Below are 23,106 nucleotides of genomic sequence, written 5' to 3' on the forward strand. Positions count from 1 at the left end.
ATCCGGAGGTTACAGAAAGAAGAATGGCTTGGATTCTGGTAAAACAGGTTATGGAATGGGAAGAAGAGGAATTCTATGGAGGGACAGCCAATGATTGCTAGGAAAAAAATGAATGGATACTTGGGAGAATGAGTGGATGAGGGGAACAGAGATTGACTCGTAAACAGTTCTCTTTGGGAGTTGAATGAGCCCGAGAGACAGGCATTATTTTGTGACATCCTTGGGCCAGGTCTGGCTACATTCTTCCTTTCCTGCAACAGATAATGAGATCACAGGGAGGGAGGGCATTTTGTTTGGGGACAGATAGTGGCCAAGGTGAGGTCAGTAAGATCTTGCAGCCTTCTGTTCAGCATGTCAAAACACCATATTTGGAGTTATTGGTTTGCAAGCCCCAACGTGCCTTTTCCCTTAGCACCGTCCACTCTGCATGACACACAGGAGGTGCCAAGAAGGTCTTTCGAGTAATACACTTATTATTATTTATTAGTATTAAGCCCTTAACTATCAAGCAATTACTCTGTGTGTACTAGCATACAGTATCTCACTGAACCCTCTAGGAATGGTAGGAAGTAGATATTATTATTACTGTATTTCTATTTTATAGATATGGAAACTGGAGATAGAAAGGCTTAATGACTTTCCCAAAATCCCCTAGCTGGTGAGATGTAAAGCAAGGATTTCTCCCCAGTTCCCTCTGCTTCCAAACCTATTGCTCATTGCATTCTGCCTTTTTCTTATTCTCTTTGTATCAGGGGTATATGTTGCACTTCCTCTGACTGTAGCCTGAGGGTGAAATAGATTAATCATAATTCCAGTCCATACTCTCTTTTTTAGAAAACTGGGAGACAAACAGTTTTCAGAATTCAAGCCTTTCGGCCTTTTAGGAGGTGAAAACACAATTCATGTGCCACATATTAAATAACCCCTGTAGCAGGGACTGGAGCAAGATTCCATCATGAAACACATCAGCATCAAAACACGTGAACATTCACACAAAATGGTCAAGCTTTACAGCCAAATGAGTCACAACAAATCTTGGGTTTTCAGAGCTGTTTGGGTTTCAGAATTACACTAAGATATTGGCAAAATGCCTTAACTAAACAGCTTTTCTGTAGTGCAGGCCCTACTTACTGAAGGGAAGGGGCACTCCCTCCTGAATACTCGATCTAGGGCTGGGCTGGGTGTCTCCAGGAGGCACAGAGGCTTCTGTAGCTCCCAGGACAAACTGCCATGTGGTGTCCTGGGTTGTGGTTGCAGGGCCTTCTCTTCTCCTCTCCTCCACCTGGGTTTTCTGAATGACTAGCCCCAGACATGGTTGCATCCTGCAACACAATATGGTTTACCACCTGTTGCACCTGCAGACACTTACCTCAGCAATCCTCCCCATTTAAGCAGGATCACAGCAGTGCCAGATGCTGTGGTAGGTGATGGTTTCTGAGCACAACCCAGAATTGCGATCTACTGTCAGAGGAGATGGGCAGAGATGAGCTCCAACCTATGGCCACAGATGAGTCACCAGCATAGCTTGGTGTCTTCCCTCAGCCTTTCTGCAAAAGTCACATAAACCACAGTGTTCACCCCTGCAGGCAAGCACCAAGAAAGAGTCACCTGCAGTGAGGTGTGAGGTAATGACTGTCCTCCCTATGCCAAGAGAGGTATTTATCTATTTTATATCAGTCCCACTGCACAAATGAGGAAACTGAGGCCCAAAGAGATTACATAATTTTCCCAGGGACACATGGCTCACAAGGTAAAACTGCTGCCCTGTCCAAGTTGCCAGGGCCAGGCAGAGTAGTTTCCAGGAGATCCCAGATCAAAGTACACTCCTGTTGGCCAAAGCCCAGAAATAGCCAGGTTTAAAGGTGGCTCATCCTTCTATCCATCCATCCCTCCATTTGTTTATCCTCCTAGTATGAAGCTATGAAGTCTCAGCCCCACAATTCCCCCCCTCCCTTTATCATATTTTGCTACCCTACTCCCCTCATTGACCCCAGACCAAGACTTCCCTGGCTCAGTGAGGGGTGCCTTTCAGAAATGCAAGGAGGACCCAAAGGGGTTCATTCTTTATTTTATTAACTTAAAAAGATGGCTTTATTGAGCCAAGGTTGACAGGTGGGACCTTATCAAACTGAAAAGTTTATTGCATGGCAAAATAAACCATCTGGAGAGTAAAGAGACAACCCATGGAATGGGAAGAAATATTCACAAGCTATGTATCTGACAAAGGCCCAACATCCAGGATCCAAAAGGAACTCAAACAAACTGAAAGAGAAAAGAACAAACATCCCATTAAAAAGTGGGCAAAGGCCATAACAGACACTTTGCAAAGGAAGACATTCAAGCAGTCAACAAACATACGAAAAAATGGTCAGCCTCACTAAATCATCAGATAAATGCCAATCAAAGCTACTACAATGGTAAGCAACCTAACAGTAAAGATGGCTATTATTAAAAAGTGTAAAACAACAGGTGTTGGTGTGGCTATGAACAAAGGGAACACTTCTACACTGTTGGTGGGAATGTAAGCTAGTTTAATGTTTGTGGAAAGCAATGTGGCAATTTCTCAGAGATCTAAAAATTGAGCTGCCATATGATCCGGCAATCCCTCTTCTGGGATTATACACAGAGGAACATAACACGTGAACATTCAAAACAAATAAGTCACAAAAAATCTTGGGTTTTCAGAGCTGTTTGGGTTTCAGAATTGCGCTACCAAAACACCTACCAAAAACACCTACATATGTATGTTCATTGCAGCACTATTCACAATGGCAAACACATGGAACCAACCCAGATACTCATCAAAAGAGGACTGGATAAAGAAAATATGGTACATACACATGATGGAATATTACACACCCACAGAGAAGAACAAAATAATGGCCTTCACAGCAATTGGATGTGACTGGAGATCATTATACTAAGTGAACTATCACAGAAACAAATAACTGAATACTGCATCCTCTCACTCATAAGCAGGCCCTGATCACTGGTCACATGTGTACAGCGATGGGATTGGCAGATGCTGGACATTGCTATGGGGAGGCAAGGCAATACTCCAGACACCAGATCCACTATCAGGCTAGAGTAGGCCAACTACAAGCCCAAACTTCACCTGCATGCAATTTACTTATATAGTAAATCTTCACTTATACCCCAAAACTCTAAAATAATATATAAAAAATAAAATGCATTATAATAGAGAAAAAATAAAAAGATGGCTTTATTGAGATTTGATTAATAAACATATGCCATTCAGCTCATTCATTTAAAGTGTATATTCAGTGATCCTTAGTATATTCACAAGTTCTAGCAACCATCACTATCATCTAATTTCAGAACATTTCGTCACCCCAAAATGCACATTAGCATCCATTTCCTATTCTCCCCCTGTCCTGCTTCCTAATTAATTGATATTCTACTTTTTTGTCTCATAAATTTACTTCTTCTGGAAATTTCATATAAATAGAATCATACAATATGTGGTCTTTTATGACTGGCTTCTTTCACCTAACATAGTGTTTTCAAGGTTCATCCATGTTGTAGCGTGGATCAGTACTTCATTTTTAAAAAATGTCAAGTAATGTGAATTTTATATATCCATGTATTAGCTGATAAACTTTTGAGTTGACTTGCCTTTTTGGTTATTGTAAATAATGCTGCTATGAACATTTGAGTAAAGGTTTTTGTAAGGACATATATTTTTATTTCTCTTGGATATATACCTAGGAGTATGATAATTCTAAGTTTAAATTTTGAGGAGCTGCCAAACTATTTTCCAAAATGACTGTGCCATTTTACATGATCACCAGCAATGTAGGAAGGTCCCGGTTTCTTGACATCCTCCCACGCTCTCTTGTTTTTGTCTTCGTCTTCTTCTTCTTTTTGTTTTGTTTTGTTTTGAGTTGAAGTCTCATTCTGTCACCCAGACTGGAATGCAGTGGCACACTCACGGCCGCCACAGTCACGGCTTCCTAGGCTCAGGTGATCCTTCTGCCAAAACCTTCCAAGTAGCTAGAACTACAGGCATGCATCACCACGCCTGAGTAATTTTTCTTGATTTGTTGTAGAGACGGGGTCACACCAAGTTGCGCAGGTGGGTCTTGAACCCCTGAGTCAGGCAATCCTCTCATGTCTGCCTCTTTTTTATTGTAGTCATCAACACTGCAGTGTTGACTCGCATTTCCCTAATAACTAAAGATGCATCTTTTCTCAAGTTCATTGGTCCATTGTGTATCTTTTTGGGAGAAATATCTATTCAAATCATGCCTATTTTAAAATTGGATTATTTGTCTTTTTATCATTGAGTTGTAAGAATTCTTTACGATTCTAGATAGAAGTCCCTTATCTGATATAAGGTTTGCAAATACTTTCTCCCATTCTGTGAGTTGTCTTTTCATTTTATTGATGGCACCATCTGTAGCAAAAAGACTTTCAACTGTAGTCCAATTTGTCTGTTTTTTATTTTGCCACTGGGTTTTCGGTATTCTAAGAAAACTTTGCCTAAACCAATATCACAAAGATTTATTGCTATGTTTTCTTCTAGGAGTTTGTAGTTTTACCTATTACATTTAGTTCTGGGATCCATCTGGAGGTAACTTTTGTATATGGTGTGAGATAAGGTTCCAACTTTATTCTTTTACATGTGGATGCCTAGTTGTCCCACTACTAATTGTTCAAAGAACTATTCTTTCACCATTGAACTGTCTTGGCACCTTTGTTGAAAATCAGTTGACCACAAATGCAAGGTTTTATTTCTGAACTCTCCATCCTATTATCGATCTAGAAGTTTGACCTTATGCCAGCACCACAGGATCTTGATTACTGTGGCTTTGTAGTAATTTTGAAACAGGAAAGTATGAGTTCTCCAACTTCGTTCTACTTTTTCAAGATTCTTTTGGGTATTCCGGATCCTTTGCATTTTCATATGAATTTTAGGGTTAGATTGTTAATTCCTGAAAGAAAAAAAAGCCAGCTGAGATTTTGATAGGGATTGCACTGAATCTGTAAATCAAGTTAGGGAGTATACTATCATAATCTTCTGATCCATGGCATAGAATATATTTCCATTCATTTCGAACTTTTAAAATGTCTTTCAACAAGATTTTGTAGTGTTCAGTACACAAGATTTTAAGTACTTTTAAAAATTAAATGTTGCCTAGAAACCTCATTTTGAAAATGCTATTGTAGATGTACTGTTTTCTTCATTTCATTTTTGGAATGTTCATTGCTAGGGTATAGAAATACAATTGATTCTTATATGTTGATATTGTGTCCTGAAAACTTAGTAAGCTAGGATGTTCTATAAACAAGATCATATCATCTGTAAATGGAGATAATTTACTTCTCTCTTTTTAATTAGAATGTCTTTTCTTTCATTTTCTTGCCTAATCATCCAGCACAATGTTGAACAGATGTGGTAAGAGTAGACGTTCTTGTTTTATTCCTGCTTTTAGTGGGAAAGGTTCGATCTTTCACCATGAAGTATGATGTTGGCTGTGGACATTCACAAATGCTCATGATCAGCTTGAGAAAGTTCCTCTTTATTCTAAGTCTATTGAACATTTTAATCTTGTACAAGATTAGATTTTCACCTATTTAGATGACAGTCCTCTATTTATTAATACAGAGATTAATTCTTGACTTTAAATTTTCAAAAGTAAAACTCGTAGCCTTGGGATGGAAAGTAACGACTCCTTGTTCTGCGGAGGAGACGTCAGAGAGGAGAAGAAGATGGCAGACACTGTGGAGTGCTCTGGAGAAGGGCTCTCTGCCCGACCTCAGCAGAGCCTTGGAGTAGGCCTGGCGGAACTCCTGGGAGGGTACAGAAACTGAGAGTAGAGAGCACCTGAGCCAAATGCCCTGAATGCCCTGGAAGATGACAATCTGAAAAGAGCATGCCTCCTGCAACCTGCCACCCCACACACAGTGTGGAGGAGGGAGAATCACTCACAGTCCCTAGGAGGATGGGCTTGTTGCAGCTCCCTGAGTAGTTCCAATGGAGAAGCCAAAGTGTTTTCCAGAGGACAGAGATGGGCATCATGTGTCTTGGAGGATGGTAAGGCCAGAGGCCTGGGAATGGGGAGATATGGCCCGCCTGGATCACGTGGTCAGGGGCCAAATGGAACTAAAGATGCTTCTGCAGAAGCTGCCCTGGAGGGATAGCCATGCCCAGGACTAGCCAGGAAGAACACCAGGGTAGGACAGGGCAACGTCCAAAACCCAAAAGCCTCTTACTATACCCCAAGACCCCAGAACCTAAAGTCATCACCAGGGGAAGGAGGAGAAGGAGAAAATCTTGCACTGTGCGCTTAACTTGGATTTTGTTTTATCCTGAAACAGCAAAATTATTTTTTCTCCATTAGGTAGAATGGAGGCTTGAAAAAAACTAAATTTAGTTAGTGAAAAATTAAGAAAACTTCATTTATTTTCTGTACACTGGAAGACGTGGTTTAGTCACTCAGTAAACACTAATAAGCAGGCAGCAAGGGCCAGGTGCTGGTCTCAGCGCAGGGCAACATGCTTCTGCAGTCCTCAGGGTCCTCAGGAGGGCAGAGACCTGGCTAGTGCTGAAAAGAGACAGGAGGCACAGCAGGTACTTGTGACCGTCTAGGGTGACAGCCCAGAGCACGCTGCCCTTTCCCTATGCTCAACCAGAGGAGGGAAGCAGTATTTCTCTGGATGATTTCTTCTGGTGCTTATGGTCTGGACTTTCTGCTGAACCAAATGTTTCCTGCCAACCTCTTTGATGCCAGCCTGGCAAAGCGGGCAGGAGGCGTCAGAACCCAGGAGGGCCTGAAGCCATGAAACTTGACACATCCGGTCATCAGAAGGGCCCTGTCGGCATCTGCATACACCCCACCCCACCTCACACTTGCTTATTGGATGTCCACTTGGAGGTCCAAATGCACATCTATAGCTCTCAGGGTGTCACATGCAGAGACAAGGGCAGGGAACATCCTGCAGCCACCTGTGTTCTCCTCCTGAAAAAAGCAAACTGTCCAGCAGTTTTTCAAGGAGGAAAAGGCAGGCAGAGAACAGAAACCAAAGAAATTACACATCACTCCCTGTCTTCCTCCAACCCCTATGTTTTGCACTTTACAGTTTACAATACCCCTGTTGTACTTGTTTCTTACTGAAACCATGGAAGATAGGTAAGGGAGGCCAGTGTGGCCATTTTACAGGCGAGGAAACAGGCCCAGAGGGGACAAACGCTTGCCAAGAGCACGCAGATAGCTGATGGCCAACTGGGCCCAGAATCCAAGGTGAAAGTCTCCCTAACATGAGCCTCTTTCCACCACAGAGAAGGCAGAGGGCTACACCAAGGGAGATGGTGAGGACCAGGAAACAGGAAGAAACCTATCAACGGGTCCAGGTGGTCTGAGAAAGGGGACCAAGTTCATGCACAACCCGACACAGGCACCTACGGAGAGTTTAGCTGACCTCTGCTGCCCTCAAGTGGCGATTCTGCAATGTATCAGTCAAGGGATCCTTTCTCACAGGCTTTGAGTCACGGATATTTTTGTAGGGCCGTGGTTCTCTAAGGGGCTCAGAGGTCTAAACTATGTTCATATAACATTAAGATGTTATTTGTCCTTTCCACTCTCATTTTCTCACACGTGTACAATAAACTTTTCCAAAGGTTACATGTCAAATGATACTCCCTAGACCGAAAGCAGAAGCAAACAAGGAAATATAGCAGTCCTCTGTAGAAGCAAAAGTGGAAAGCGAGACAATTCTTGTTGTTCATTGTTTGTGTGGAAAAATAGTTATATTTAAAGAATTTTATTTATGTTAAGATGTAATGGGTTTTTTATTATATTTTAAATGAATAAGTATTTTTTAAATTCTCAGTTTTAATTTATGATGAATGCTGGTGAATAAGCCTGACTTAATTGGAGCCCTTAATAATTTTTAGACACAAAAGGGACTGCTGTAGGTCGTGGTTTTTGTTATTCTTATCGCCATCCTCAGGAAGGCAAGTCTGAAACTCTCCAACTCCAGGAAAGACACCAAAACCGGTGCTTGGCTTGGAATTCTGTTTTCTGCCTTTCATAAAAATGGAGTTCCATTTGTTTAAAGACTTTCTCAAAGGCAACACAGAAATTAATGCCTGATACTAAACTTCCTCAGGTCAGGGTCCCTGCCATTGTCACAACAGTGCCTAGCACAGCATAGGCACAGAGTCAGACTCAACCAAATTTTTTTTGATTGATTGAGAGAAAAAGCATGATGTGCTGATTGTAGAAAATCCTCAAGTTGTTGGCCCCAAGTATTCCTCAAGACTATCTTCTACAGAAAAATCTAAGAAGTAGAAGAGCGTTGCCGGTTGATCCCTCCCAGTTCCAGCTGCCATGTGAGATTTGTCTGGGTTGGAGTCGAGTTTCTTCGTTAAAGTTCAGTTTCACTCATTTCCAAGCCGAGTGCTCTGGTGGGGAGATGGGGTGCTGAAAGTGTGCTAAGATGGGGTCTAACTAGTGTGGGGTGGACAGAGCAGGGCGGGCAGACGAGGGCTGTAACTCACAGCCGAGCTGAAATTGATGGGCAGAGAGGCAGAGCCAGCCGGCAACCTGCAAGTGCCCAGCAGTGAACCTTGATGCTGTGAAAAGCTGTGTTTTTATTTAAGAAAATTTATAAAAGCAATATATGCTTGCTGTCATAAACTGAAATGCTATAGTGGTGCACAAGGAAATCGCCACCATCAAAGTAGAAATGGAAAGTCTTCCCCCAGCCCCACATCCCAGAAATAGCCACTATTAAGTTTGGTATATAGCCTTGCAGATGCTTCAATGTCCAAATAATTATGCAGATATAATAATTGCATTTTAAGAAGAAAACATACGTATTTTTAACAGAAAAAGTCTATTTTTAAAAGAAAACAACTAGCATCATACATTTGATTCTTCGTTTTTGCACTTCTAATGTCTCTGGCATGATATTTCCATGACAATCCTCTATGTAATGGCTAGCTCATCGTTTTTAGTGACTGTGAGATACCATTCTAGAGTATGACTGCATCTCAGTTTGTGCAACAACGTCGTCTGTAGATGGGCATTTAGAGAGTTTCTAAATTTCCAGTGTTACAAACAATTCTCAGGTAATATCGTGATGCTTCCATTTTTGTCTGTAAATCTGTGCTTTCTTTATTCCTAAACACTGTCCATGACTGCTGCCGGGCTGAATCTGGAGATCAGGAAGACCTCCTCTTGGCTCTGAAGATGGGCACAGACCCATGAAGAAGAGAGGACACACAACCATGATGGGAGCACAGGGTGGGGCACAGTGCGTGGGGGCTGTGAGAGGGAAAGAGCCATGGACATTGAGAGAGGGAGAACCAGGAAGCCCTAGGTTTAGCATCTGAGCTGGGTGTTGGAGAACAGGGTGCACTCCTGTTCCTGGAGATGCTGGGGTACAGGTGTCCAGGTTAAAGACAAGCACAGAGGCAGGAAGCCCGGAGGTTATGAGCAGACAGTCTCTGGCCTAGCAGGTCATTGACTCACCCAGTCATTCCTTCCACAAAAATTTGAACACCCATTATGTGCCTAGCACTGGATGGGATGGGGGAAATGCTGGGAGTCTAGGGAACCCGGAGCAGAGCACTGGGAAGCAAGTTCAGAAGGTAGTTCTGATGTGGTTTATGGAAGGCCTTCAATGACGGTTTGAGACACCATACTTGCATATCCAACAACTTTCTCTTTTTTATACCATGAAATGGACATCATCATGGCTGCTAGTGATATTCTCTGGCCTGAACAACAGGGTGTGTAGCCTCAGGAAGGTTATCGATGGGACTGGCAGTCTGAGTCCTCAGCAGGGGCTCAGGTTGTCAGAGCCTCAGTTTTTCATCTGCAAACTGGCTCAGCAACGCATCTCTCTGCTTACCTCCTCTTTTCATCAGGAGGCACCAAGATGATCAAGAGACACTGGGAAAGGCTTGGACACCTGAGGGAGGTTGCTGTTTCTCAGTCTTTTCAGGAGCATCCAGTGGAAGACCCACTGGCCTTGTGAATGCTGCATCACACCCAAACCAACAGGGTCGCCACAACCAGCACCAGGAAATGGTCTAGTTGAGGAAAACTTAAGAAACACATTCTAGGACATGTGCCAGCCAGGACTTCGGGTCCACCAGGGGTGAATTAGATGTCAGGAGCATCTCTTCACCAGTGTCCTCATTACCTGCCCAGGACCAGGGATGCTGGGGAGGACAGGCAGGCCCATCTCTCTGTCAATAGAGCCTCTTGAATACACCAGAATGGAATGCCACTGGAGCCCCCACATGGCTGTCCCCAACACCTAGGACAGCACCTGCTCAACAAACATTTGATGACTGAACAAATGCATGAATGTGCCACTCCTGGAGGGTTGGGGTCTTGCACTGAACACTCCAGAGAGGGGACTCTGCAGCACCAGGGGCTGTGAAGGAGAAAGATCAAAACGGGCATACGGAGGTTTTATTTTAAGGGCAGAACCCTCTGCTAAGAGGCTCAGTGGTTGGCTAGGGATGCTTGTTGTGGATACAAATTGGGAGAGAGAGTATGGACATGCGGCACATAGCAGCAAAATGGCAATGGCCTCCCCACAGGGTTAGAGTAGGGAATAACATTTAGCACAATGAAATCACTCTGGAAGCTAGACTGTGGAAAAGCATTTTGCTTTGTTTTGTTCTCCAGGTGAAAATAAGGCCCAGATAGCACCCACCCCACCCAAGCCCAGGGCCACCATCTCTGAAGCACTCCCACAAGTCTTCTCTCCCTCCATGGCTTCTTTCAACCACTATGCCCTCTCCTGCCGACCTTGGGTGTCTGGGAAAAAAGAAGCCAGACTGCCGTCCTCAATTCCGTTCATCACTTGCATGCAGCAAGTTTCTCTCTGGGCTGGTGACATCTACAGGGACCTGAACAGAGAGAGGAGTGATGGTGGCCAGTGGCCAGGTGCCTCTTGGAAGCCAGGAGAGGCATCTGAGACAGAAACAATCTGAAGAGGCTTTCAATGCTTTTATTTGGAAACGTAGAGCCAACTCCAGCTCCTCCATGAATTCCCAGTGAGTTTACAACAGTCATGGGGACAGGGTTGATTTTACCCAGTTTTTTTTAATAACCAGGCACAAGTCCAGAGGTGATTGATCCACCAATGTTCCATTGCTTCCTCTGAGAGGTCAGTGGCCCTGCCGGGGCACTGAAATTAAAATACTGCCTGCCATTGTGAAGGAAGTAAGGGGTTCCCAGGACAGCTGCTTGGCTGAAGGCCACCTGGCTCAGGGCTCAGGGCCCAGGGTGGTGGGGAGTCCTTCTCTCGCCTCAGTATATTCACCATCGCGGATTCTGGAGATACCCTCAGCATTGACCAGTAGTGGAATGAAGCCCCGGTCAGGTGACGCCAGCCCTGGCAAAAAGGAGAACAGGTAAGAACATCATTTAACTGGAGTTCTCATCAGCTCTTGGGGTCCAAAACCCCGTATGATACGTGTTTGTGAAATACCAACAGGCAAAGTGTGGTCATGAGCACAGACTAGTGAGCATTCTGAGGGTTGTCTGGGGTTATTTGTAAATGTTCCAAAAAGATATTATAGGAAGAATGTATCTTCTTTCTCTGAAAGTGAATTTTCCTTGAAATTAAAATATGTTAATGAGGTTTGGGGTATGTAGGTCAGGACAGAGGGCAGCATTACTCCAGGAAGGTTCCAGGGACCAGGTCCCGGTGGGCCGGCAAGAATGGCACATTGGATGTATAGGCCATAGACAAACCCAGAGCTGGCCACTGGTAGGCAGGTAGGGACTCCACTTCTACCACCAAAGGTCACCTTGTATTGTCTGATTCTAGTTTCTCCAAGTGAACAGATAAAACTGACCATGTCTCAAAACAGTCACCTCCTGCGGTGCTTCCTGGGCTTCAAATTCTCCTTGGGTTGAAATTCTACTGTGTGTTGCCTGGGAGAGAAATAACTTAGTACATGCATGAAAAGGAAGTGATCTTCCTGCTCAGGACTTTGGGGAGCTGGGGAGGACTCTGGGTTTGGCTTTTGGAAGGAGCCCGGGGGATGCTTGGACAGGATGCACATCCTCTGCAGGCTCTTGGGTCTCAAGTCATTCTACCACCTGTGCCCAGAGACTCTGGAGATGGTCACCATCCCACCACTTCTTAGGAACTGTAGGGCTCCCCAGTTCACCAATGTATATCATTTCACTCTGTCCTTAGTCTAGTGGGAGGGAGGCATTGGTTTCCCATCTTCAACCTGGAGCATGATCTGCCCGATAATCTCAGAGCTCCTTGGTAAATTAAAATCCAGGTCTTGTTAAAAGGCCTTGGTGCTTTTGGGGTAGAGCAGGAGGTTGAACACTTTGGGCAAGTCTTGTTTAAGAGGAGGCTCCAGATGGGTGGTTGGGAACCTCCCCTTTCTGTCTGCAAGGCACCAACCTCCTCCCCTGCCTCAGGCAGTCAGTCCTCTTTCCTAAGGGAGACAGATGTCCATGTCCCTTGCAAGAGGGAATGCTTTCAGAAAGAAAAGCTTCCCACTGGGCTGGTCACTGCTATGAAAGACCAAATCCGGGACAATCATGACTGACTTGCTAGAAACTTCCTCCTTTGTCCTGAAGCAGCCAATCACCAGTGTGGTCAGATATGAGAGGCTGGGCAGGCACCCAGCCACTCGAAGATCTGGGAGGTCTTGGCGTTAAGACCACCTTATAGCTGAAGATTCGATGACGAGACAAAATGGTCCTGAACTACGGGATGAGGGAAGAGGGTTACCAAACACTGTGTAAAGTAGGATGCCAGCATAGAATTACATGTGAGAAATCCTCAGGGGAATAATAACAGGGTCTTGTGATTACAGGTATTTTTATTTTGTTACTTCTGTTTATTTGTATTTTCTGCTATTTCTACAATAAAATGCACTGACTGTATTACAGGATTTTTTAAAAGTCACTTTCATCTGTTAAAAGAGGAAACAGCTGATATCTGAGCACAGCTTTAAGAAAGACATATTCCCTTTCCTACTTGGACATCACCCAAATGCAGTAACTCTTCACCCAGGAGGTTTAATTATGCAAAATATGTGGTCACCTTTATTCTTTTATAAGAAAGGGCACAAAGCCAGGGAAGCTGTGAACGTGATACTTTGGTAAGAAGTGGAGGACAGCATTTTATTCAAAGCCAGCTTCTGGGGCTTGTTCTGGGCTCACGACAGTCAGCTGAGTGGTCGAGTCCTTTTGCTTCTTCCAGGTTCTGGCACCACCCAGGCATCGACCAGGACTCTGCCACCCCACGAACACCCTGCCCACCTGCGGGCGGAGGCAGCTGTGTGTTTTTCTAGGCCTTTCTGGCAAAGACTATCCTTCTTGGGAGAATTTGTAGTAACCAAGGCTGACATAAAATGGCTTCTTGGCTGACTAGAAAGTTCAGTGACTCACGCTACTTCATCTTCTGAGCATCACAGGTAGCTAGTTTGGGACCAGAGAAGAAGAAGGGAGAAAAGACAAGAGGACGAGGAGGAGGTGTGAGGGGTTATGGGAGGCTGATCATCCAACTATCCAACAATGTTGCTGAGGGCCTTCTGTGTGTCAGGCTCTGCGCTAGGCACCAGCTAGGCACCAGCAAAGAATGCTGCAGTCTGCCTGGGGAGGAAGAGAGTCCTCGAACAATTATGAAGCACGGGGAGCAGGAGTCTACAGCACGCACAGCTCAACTTAGCTGCGAAACCAAGCAGGCTTCCTGGAGGGGGAGAACTCTGTACCAAGGCCTGGATGACAAAGAGTTGGTGAATCCTGGGACAAGGAGGGAAGAAGCAAGAAGAGGGTGTCAGGCAGAGGGAACAGCATGAGCCAAGACCCAGAGGTGAGAGAGAGGATGGTGGTGAGAGGCAAGGCTGGAGGAGGAGGCAGTGTTAAGGACAGGTTTCATCTAGAGGGCATAGGGAGCCACTGAGAGCGTTTGAGCAAGGGAGTCACTTGCTTAGATTTCTGTTCTGAGACAATCCCTCAGGCTTCAGTGACCTTTCTGCAATGAGAAAGCATGCAGGAGGTGAGGAATGATAGCAAAGACCTGTCCTCTAGGGCTTTGGGAGCCTGTGGGTGGCTCTCAGGTTCAGGTTTCAAAGTTCAGCAGGGAAGGAGGAGACAGTGCCCCTGTGGGCAGGGGGTGGGCACCCTCTCTCTTTAGAGCCTGAGTCATCGCTTTTGCAGAATGAAGCTTCAAAACAAGTCCCTGGGAGGGCTGTTGAGGCTGCTGAATGGGAATACGGATGAGTGAGCTGCTACAAACAGGTCAATTCTGTGCCCACCTCAGTCACTGAGAACCTGGCACAAGCCCTTCAGGGGTGGGCACTCAGAACTCCTGTCTAATGATGAGAAGAGTGGCAGCTTTTGCCTTGACCTACCACAGGTTAGACACGAGACCAATGACAGGGACATTTCAGGTCACAACATTTTCATGACAATGACAAGAGTTTCAAGTTTGCAGGAAGCACAACTGGCCGAGAAGGAAGTACACTGACCTGAAGCTCATGGGCTCGGCACCGCATGGTCCCCACGGATGGCCTGCAGCGATAGCTCATATCCAAGGAACATGGCTGCACTCATGGGGAAGCCCCGTACAGTGTTCACCGTGATGCCTCTGAAAAACACCTTTGCACAGGAGGCCGAGTTATCACAGGGGACCGATCTACACCCTCTGGGGGCCACCCTCAGAGGGGCAGGGAAAGGGCTGTCCCTGGTCAGAGCCCAAAGGACCTGTGTAGGCAGAGACCACATGGGATGGCCCAGTCATGTCCCTTCCCTGATCCACGTCACGCCTGATGGCGCCTTTCCTCCCAGATCCTGACATACATGCACTAAATGCTACAGGCACACCAATGAGCTATGCAAACACCTAGTTATACTTGCTTAATTGCCCTCCCCATGTGTACCCATACACACACAAATGTGTATGCACACAATGATCCCCGGGAATTTGGTAGCCCTAGGCACCCAGTCATGACCTGACAGGGCATCACAGGACATCCTCCCCAAAGGAGCAGAGTGCAGAACTCAGGCTGTGCTTAAGACTCTGCAGACAAGGAGCAGGGGTATGGCATTCACATTCAGTAACTGTGTTATTTGGGCAAATGGCAAATACTCTGGAACTCAATCTTCCCAGCTGTAAAATGGGGGCAATAATAGTATTGACCTGATAAGGATGTTTGAGGGACTAAATGAGACAATGCTTGCACGATGCCTGACACACAGTAGGCACACATTAACTGTTGGCTCTCATCCTCACCCTCCTTGTGATCAACAGCCATCGCCTAATAGTAGCAAGACTCCACCTCCATCAGTAAAATGAGTGCTCAAGGGGAACGGCCTGTACTGGTGAGCTCGTGCACTCTGCCTCTGCTACTCCATGACATCTTCCTAGGGAATATTCTAGGATGCTTCCCAAACACTGTCCAGGATCTTCCTTTTCTCCCTCAAGATTCCTGCTAGATGCTGGGTGGAGGCTGATAAATGTGATGTGGTTCCAACCCTTGAGCAATTTATAACCTATTTGGGAGATAAGCCCCACTCAGGAACAATGACACCATAACCCAGAAAGTAATGAGGACAGATAAGGGCTCGCTCTGGTGAGGGGTGGAGGCCGGGGTGGGAGGAGCTGGCCTCTAGTGTATCCTCTGGGAAGAAACTGCAATCTAAAAGCAAATCCCCACCCAGGCATAAATGACCTGAGAACTGTCAGGCATAAGCTATAAATCTGCTTTCTCACTCCTGTGTAATTTACTAAGTTTAAGAGACAGAACAAGTAATTTTAAGAAAATAGAAACCAGCCCTTGCGTTTCCCATTTCCTGGGTTGCTGGGCACTGGGGTGTCAGGATTGGTGCAGGCCTCTGTCACTGGCCAGGATCTCGGGTGATCTTTATACTTCATGGCAGCCTCCTAGGTACAGCTTGGCCCAGGGAAGGGATTTGATTGACCAGGATCTCCGGGGTGAGCCAGTGGCCCAGCCAAGTCCTGGAGCCATCCAGGCAGAGTGCCAGCAGATCCTGGTAACAGCAGCACTCCTTTCTACGTCTAGCCTTTCCGAAATTCCACCAGCTCACCCAGGGTGACTGAATAACAGTAAGGAACTGGGTCAGGCCCCGAGAGGAAAATTCCATGCCGGTGCCCACAGAGGCTTGCCTGTGGGCCTGGGCTTGGCTCTGCTCTTTGGGCCAAATCAGGCAGGACCCAGCTTGGAGTATAAGCCTCCTGTCTCACAGCTCTGGGCCCTGCAGGAGCTATGGCCACTTCAGGCAGAACAGAAACCCCCTCCAGCAACTGTAGCTTGCGCTGCCATGGGGACTGCAGAAGACAAAGTGTAGGACTGCTGCTTTTACCCAGAGCTTTCAGAACACACAACTCCCAGATTGAGTCCCCCCACCATGGAGCCTTAATGGCTCCCAACTGCCCGTTGAGTTGCCACACCCTTCCCTGACCTGTAAGGACTCACAGACTCTGCCTTGTACTTTCTCTGGGCGGCCTCTCATACCTGACACTCTGGGCAGACTGATGGCCTATCATTCCTCTGAGGAGTCAGCCTTCTCCCTCCACTGGGGTCGCTTCTGGGCCCCTCTGCCTGGAGTGCTCCTCTGACCTCGCTTACAGCCTCTGGTAATCCCCCCATGGCCAGTCCAAGATGGATAATGGCCTATCACCTCCTGTGCAGTCAGTATCTCTCCTATCACAGCACTCTCCACACTGTTCTCCAAGAGCCTGCGACTCGTTTGTCCCCCAATTAACAATTACAGTCAGGCAGAGGATGCAGGGTTGTGTGTGTGGTTTGCCTTTGAATCCCAGCACCTGCAAGGCCTTCCAGAAACACTTATTAGATGAATCATTGGATGAATGGATGAATGGATGAGCAAATGAATGACTGAATAAGTGAATTCTTGGATGTGAAAAAGGGAAGTCTCTGAACTGAAAGGCTCTTGGTGGTGGTGGCAGTAGGCGCTTCTGGAGTAGAGCTGGCGGCTGTCTACCTACAAACGTCCCTCTCTGTCTCTCCTCCAGTCCCTCCACAACAGCCATCTCTGTAGAGCTGAAGGATACCAAGCACTCCTCCAGCCTCCTTATTTCAGATAACAACTCTCCAAGTAGACCATGTGGCCCAAGAGACTTTCACAGTGGGCAGAGAATGGCTCCAAAACCACCAGGCCTTTCTTCTGTTTTCACTCAGGGACACCCCACAAGTCCATGGACTTGATTTCCCCACCACAAAGGCTGCACCACTGATCATCCTTAAGCAGGTCACAAAGGGCTACTCAGATGGGGCCCCATCACCATCATTTTACTCTTTACTAATTCTTTCTGGTCACTGTGCTCCTATTCTAAAGGAAAATGAGAGCAACTTGGATGATGACTGGCTCAGGGCTCTGTGCCTGCCTCTATGATCCACAATAAGAATGTTTGGGAAGGGCTGCTCTGTAGACCAGGAGCCCAGGCCAGCAAGATCTGTCCCTGGGCTGGGGAAAAGCTCTCTACTTCCTCCTCCTGTCACTGCTGGAAATCGGCCTTTGAGACAAACTGATTCCCCCAAACTGTGTGTGTTATGTTTTTTGTTACTATTTATGCTGATAAGTAAACATTCACATACACAAACATATGTAGATATGTACACACACATATATTCTTGTACATGCTGTGAATATTTCTGGAACATAGCACAAGAAACTCTTGACAGTAATTGTCTTGGAGAGAAGACAGGGCCACAGAAAGGACATGGAGACAGTATGTACTCAAACTTTTGGAAACTTCCTGTTTCTGTAGTACCTATTTTTTAACCAATTAATACAAAACTTTAAAAGAGAATCTTGAGCCATCTGGTCAATGAGATGAATGTTGCTGAGTGCTGCCATCTCTTGCTCAAACCTGCCTCTGAATCGACACTATGGACCAAACGCTGTTGAGATTAAGAAAACAGTCGTCTGGCCCCAGCTGGCTTCTGGACCTGCTTTTTTTTTTTTTTTTAAAGCACAGTGATTTTTGGAGGAAATAATATCAGCAATATATTTTGCCTCTACAGACTTTTTAGAATTATGACACATTAATATTTGGGGAAGTAGACAAAAACATTTCGGATGGTTGAAGCAAAAACTGTGCTGCTAAAAAAAAAAAATCCATACAAAAAAAATGATTGAGGCTATACCTGGCCTTTATCCTTCATTAAAATAATGAAAACGAGCTGGCGCAATGACTCACACCTGTATTCTCAGCACTTGGGGAGGCTGAGAAGATTGCTTGAGCCCAAGAGTTTGAGACCAGCTTGAGCAATATAGCAAGACCTTGTCTTTACAAAAATAAAAATATTAGCTGGGTGTGATGGCGTGCACCTGTAGTTTCTGCTACTCAGAAATGTGAGACAGAAGGATCGCCTGAGCCCTGCGGTGAGCCATGATCATGCCACTGCCCCTCAGCCTGGCTGACAGAGTGAGACTCCTACTCAAAAATAAAATAAAGGAAAAATAAAGAAAACAGAAAAGCCTGTGTTTATCCATCCTTAAAACATAAAGACAGAGGTAATGCTCTATCCACATCATATCTTATGCTGAACAGAGGCCCAGTATCCAGCCCTTCCTCACATGCTGTGATGCCCAGTCCCTGGTCTTCATCCTTGGGGTACCCTCATTGTCTTGCTTGATGGGTGATGACAACATTCCAGCTGTGATCTGGTCAGGGCAGAGGCTTCCACCTCCCTCATCTTACCCACTAGACTTCTATTAATGCAGCCTTGGGACCTGGTCCCACTGTTGGTTCACTGGCACATTAGCATCCTCAGAGAACGGGCTTCCTCTCTTTTGTTTACTGTTCTGTCCCCAGCTCCTAGAACTGTGCCTAGCACATACCAGTTGCTCTAAAAACAAGCCTTTGTCAAATTAATATTAATTCACAAGAACTAAAGCTCTAGGTGTTATACCCCAGGAGCCTTTGTCAAATGAGATGACCCCATCCTCTACAGAGGAGACTGACTATGGAATACTAAGGCTGGAATTTATGGTGACATATGGCAGTTCTGTCCTTTAGATGTGGCCCTTTGATCTTGCCTTGGATCTTGTCTCTTTCACACAGCATATTAGCTATCCTCCTGATCACTGGGTTCTCTAAACTCTGGATCTTTCTCCAAGTTGGGAGGGGATGCAAAAAATCAGGTCCTTAAGGAGCCTGCTGTAAGAAGAGGACAGAGGCAGGTATAGAAATAGCTGTGAACTTCGCAGCAACTTGGATGGATTTAGAGTCGATCATACTCAGTGATCTATCACAGAAACAAAGAACAGAGTACCATATGTTCTCACTCATAAGCAGACCTTGAACATTTATCATAATACTATAAGAAAGGGATTGGCAGTAGCGGAAACTGCCAGGGATGGGGAGAGCACACCTCATCAACAAGGGTACCTGTATAATGAACATTTGTATACCTAACACTCAATTGTACTCTACATCTTTAAAATTAAAAAGAAAAAAGAAATCGTTGTGTCCATGGTGGTGGGTGAGAGGTGCTTTGAAGGGGGCACAGAAGAAGCGAGCGGAGGACATGGGTGCCGGGGACGGTGGTTGGCTGCGCTGAGCCCTGAAGGATGGGTCAGATTCATCTGGCCTTGGGACAAGGCAGCCAGGTAAGAAAAGACCTGGAGCCCAGCAGTGACACTGGCACAAATAAAACTAGCACTGATAATGCTAACACCAATGCCAATAGGAAATGGTTAGCTCTAAGTTCTCCCCATAAATTATGCACTGAACTGAGTACTTTTTTTGTGCCCAATTTAATGACAGGGGTGAAGGACACACCCCTATCCTTCACGGAAGGGATGCTCATCTTGGGAAAACTGAGGCCCTAAGAGAAGAAACCACGTGCCTGGATTCTGCCAACTCAGAGGTAGCCGCGTCTGACTCTGAACCCACGTCTGCAGACGCTGAGAGCCATGCCAAGAAAGCAAGGGGCCATTCAAGGAAGAGAAAGCGTAAGAGTTTCTCTAGATGATGCATTTGTCTATGACCTTGGACAACAGACATGGACGTCTAGTCTTCATTCTGGGGCAGTTTGGTGGTGGGTATGTGTGTGTTCGGATAAACTCTTGGACTGCTTGGAGGAGAACATAGGAGACGAAGCCGAGGACCCAGTCAGAGGCCGTCCCCACAGCTGAGATCAGAGGTGGTGGGGGCTGGGCTTGAGTAGGGTAGGAAAGGACAGTTCCAGAGGCCTGGAGCTGGCGAGATGAGCTGACAGAGGGACAGGAAGGATGCAGGGAGACTCTGGGACTTCCCACTGGGAGGAGGGGTGGGGGTGGAGAAAGGCCCTGAGCAGGGAGCGAGCAAAGACTGCCTGGTCTATGTAGATGAGAGGGCAGGCTGGGGGTAGGTACAGGTAGGTGATCACAGACGGGTTACCAGCCCTTTCTGTACCTCTTTCAGGTGAGCCGCACACCTCCCTCCTCCGCCAGTCGGGAGAGGACTCAAAATAACAACCTAGGTGCAGCACTTGGCACAGCATCTGCTTGTGGCACCTGATACATGGTCACCGCCAGTCCCTCAGCCTCCTGATTCCCTTCTCTATGGTCCCTCATCCCCCCAAATGTCTGAACTGTCTTCCAGGAACTCACATGGAACCCCAGTGTGGGCTTACTTTAAGACCTTCCTTCTGGTAACTCTGGCAGATACAGTCCAGGACACCTCTGTATTTGTTTAAATAAACCCCATCAGCTTGGAGTCGACTTTTCACGACATCCATAGGAGTCGCTGTCCCCCAAGAAATTGCTCCTGTAAAGAGAAAGAAATAAACAGGTATCAAGGGCTTGCTGGCTGGGGTCTGGAGGGCTCTGGTTCCTTGTGGATTTCCATCACTCATAAACATATTAAGCTGCTGGGGGAAGGAACAGAGCTCAGGCTTAGGACCCGCAAAGTCTGTTTCTGATCCTCTCTTGCCACTCACTGTGCGACATGGCAGAAGTCTCCTCCCTCCTCTAAGCCTTGGGCCTCTCAGCTGTAAAATGGAGCAGTCGTAACTATCTGTGAGGGCCCCCTGAACTGATGGACATGAAGCACTAAGCACAGGGCTCAGGATGGGCAGGTTTTAGCAGCTGCTTTTTCTGGAGGAACAGTAACACGATCCACAGATACTTGGCAGCAACTTCCTGGGGCACCAGAAGAGAGGGCCCGGTGGTGTGGGTGGTGAGGGTGGTGGTGGTGGTGGGGGTGGGGGATGGCACATGAGGCTGAAGGTTTGCAGCTTCCCGGAGGCAGGATTTACTCTGAACACGGAGAAGATAAGCAAACACATGCTCACCAAGGAAGGGCCAGCCCGGGGACTGGAAGGAAAAAAAAAAAAGCAGGGACAGGTTTATTTAAAAATCTCCTTTCCTTTCCCAACATATGGAATAGAAGTCTTAGGATCATGTGCCATTGGGTCATCCTCACTGGATAAAATCAGGTAAAGAACTCTAGGAAAACAATGCCAGGTTACTGGATAAACACAGAAATGGCACATCCTGGGTCTGGGAGAGAATAACAAACCGACGTCAAAGTCCAGGGCAGCTGGTTTGGGAGGTTTTAGAATTGCTGCTCAGTAGATCCCAAAAAAGCCCTTAACCCACCCCAGGCCCTTTGCCCATCTCGGTCTCGTGCCCACAGACCTTTGGAGTCCCTCTAAACGTTGACTCTCTCCTGCCTTCTGCCAGGATGATGAGGCCACTCCCCAGTTGCTATCCAGTTGCATTCCCTTGTCCCTCTGCCCATGGGTGAGGGCATCACAAAATGAGATTTGCCTGCCAGACCACTTGCACCTGCCTTCCCCAGAAAGGAGAGCAGACGGGGCCTTGCTGTCCTCTCAGCCAGCTGGTACTGGCTGAGCTTTTACTGAGAGCGGGGCACACGAGAGGCCTCAGACTTGTGAGGATAGAGGGCAGAACTACTGTAGCTATGACCATGAGCTTTGTCATGTGTTTGAGTTTACAGCTTAGCTAATTGTGATGAAAAGGAGGAGGAGGAGGAAGAGGAAGAATAACGATTTTCTTCTCTGGTTGGATCTTTGCCATTAGCATCAAGCAAGTCATTTTGCAAGCATCTCAAAAAGCAGTCCTTTCTTGACTTCCATATGCCCCTCTTGCTATAGCTCCATTTCTCTGTTTCTCATTAGAGCACAGCAAAATCCCTCAGAAGTGTTGTGTATGAGTAGGACACAAAACAACCTGGAAGTATCTTTTGGAGGACGGGTCCCTTTGTAGTACAAGATTCCCCTGCTAGGTAAGTGTTCTGGGAATACACAGGCATCAGTGTAACAGCTAGTGTTGTTGTGAGAGGCTGTGTTGTGGAAGAAACATCCAGGGTTGTGGTAAACAGGTGACTGGTTCTTCGGCCATGACAATTCACCTGCCACGCCAAACTGAGTGTTCAGCAGTCTTTGACCAAAATTGGCATGACCTCCATCCCCACCCTCTCTATCCACCTGATCTCACTCCGAGTGACTTTTTTATGTTTGTTTCCTTGGCTGAAAAAAATCCTCAAAAGGAAACGTCTTGCCAGTGTGGAAGAGATGAAACAAAAACTGGCAACAGCACTAAAAGGCATCAAAATTGTTGAGACAAAAAACCGTTTTGAGCAGGTAAAAAAGCATCTCCATAGTGTATCGCATCAAACGGTAAGTACTTTGAAGGTGACTGAAGTTTAAACATGTAAGAATAAATACCCAATTTTTGATAAATAAATTCCATTTGGGGGTGCTCCCCTTTTTATACCTGTATTCTCCAATTTCCTTCATCTCATTCTCTCTTGACCTTACTCTAGGTTTTTATGCCTTTTGCTCCACCAAAATAGCCCTTGTCCAAGTCCACAGTGGCCTCCACACTGTTAAATCCAAGCAATGTGGGTAGCATGTACAAAGGCCCTGTGGTGGGGGAAGAACCTGACAGAGTCAAGTTACAGCAGAGACCAGTGTGACTAGAGAGTGAATAAGGAAAAGGGGCAGAAATGAGGGGTTACAGACAAGGAACCAGACAAGGAGCCAGGTCATTGAGGGCCTGAAAAACAACTGCAAGCACGTTATTACCCTTCATGAAAGGAGGGATGTGGTACAGGGTTCTGAGTGGGGAGGTTCGGCAACCAGTC

General features: G+C 46.2%; 1 protein-coding gene across 1 annotated transcript in view; it reads right to left on the minus strand.

Moving 5' to 3' along the window:
* Positions 1-10,972: 10,972 nt before the first annotated feature.
* Positions 10,973-23,106, minus strand: part of SLC25A48 (solute carrier family 25 member 48) — a 49,966-nt gene continuing 37,832 nt past the window's right edge. Inside the window, exons 6-8 of the mRNA XM_008066787.1 lie at positions 20,630-20,763; positions 14,492-14,621; positions 10,973-11,382 (exon numbers count right to left, since the gene is read on the minus strand). Of these exons, the coding sequence (XP_008064978.1) occupies positions 14,499-14,621; positions 20,630-20,763 (257 nt within the window). The 3' untranslated portion in view covers positions 10,973-11,382; positions 14,492-14,498. The remainder of the gene's footprint in view (positions 11,383-14,491; positions 14,622-20,629; positions 20,764-23,106) is intronic.

This window comes from Carlito syrichta, unplaced genomic scaffold, assembly GCF_000164805.1.
Source record: "Carlito syrichta isolate Samal-C Ts95f unplaced genomic scaffold, Tarsius_syrichta-2.0.1 Scaffold309108, whole genome shotgun sequence".
NCBI classification, from domain to species: domain Eukaryota; kingdom Metazoa; phylum Chordata; class Mammalia; order Primates; family Tarsiidae; genus Carlito; species Carlito syrichta.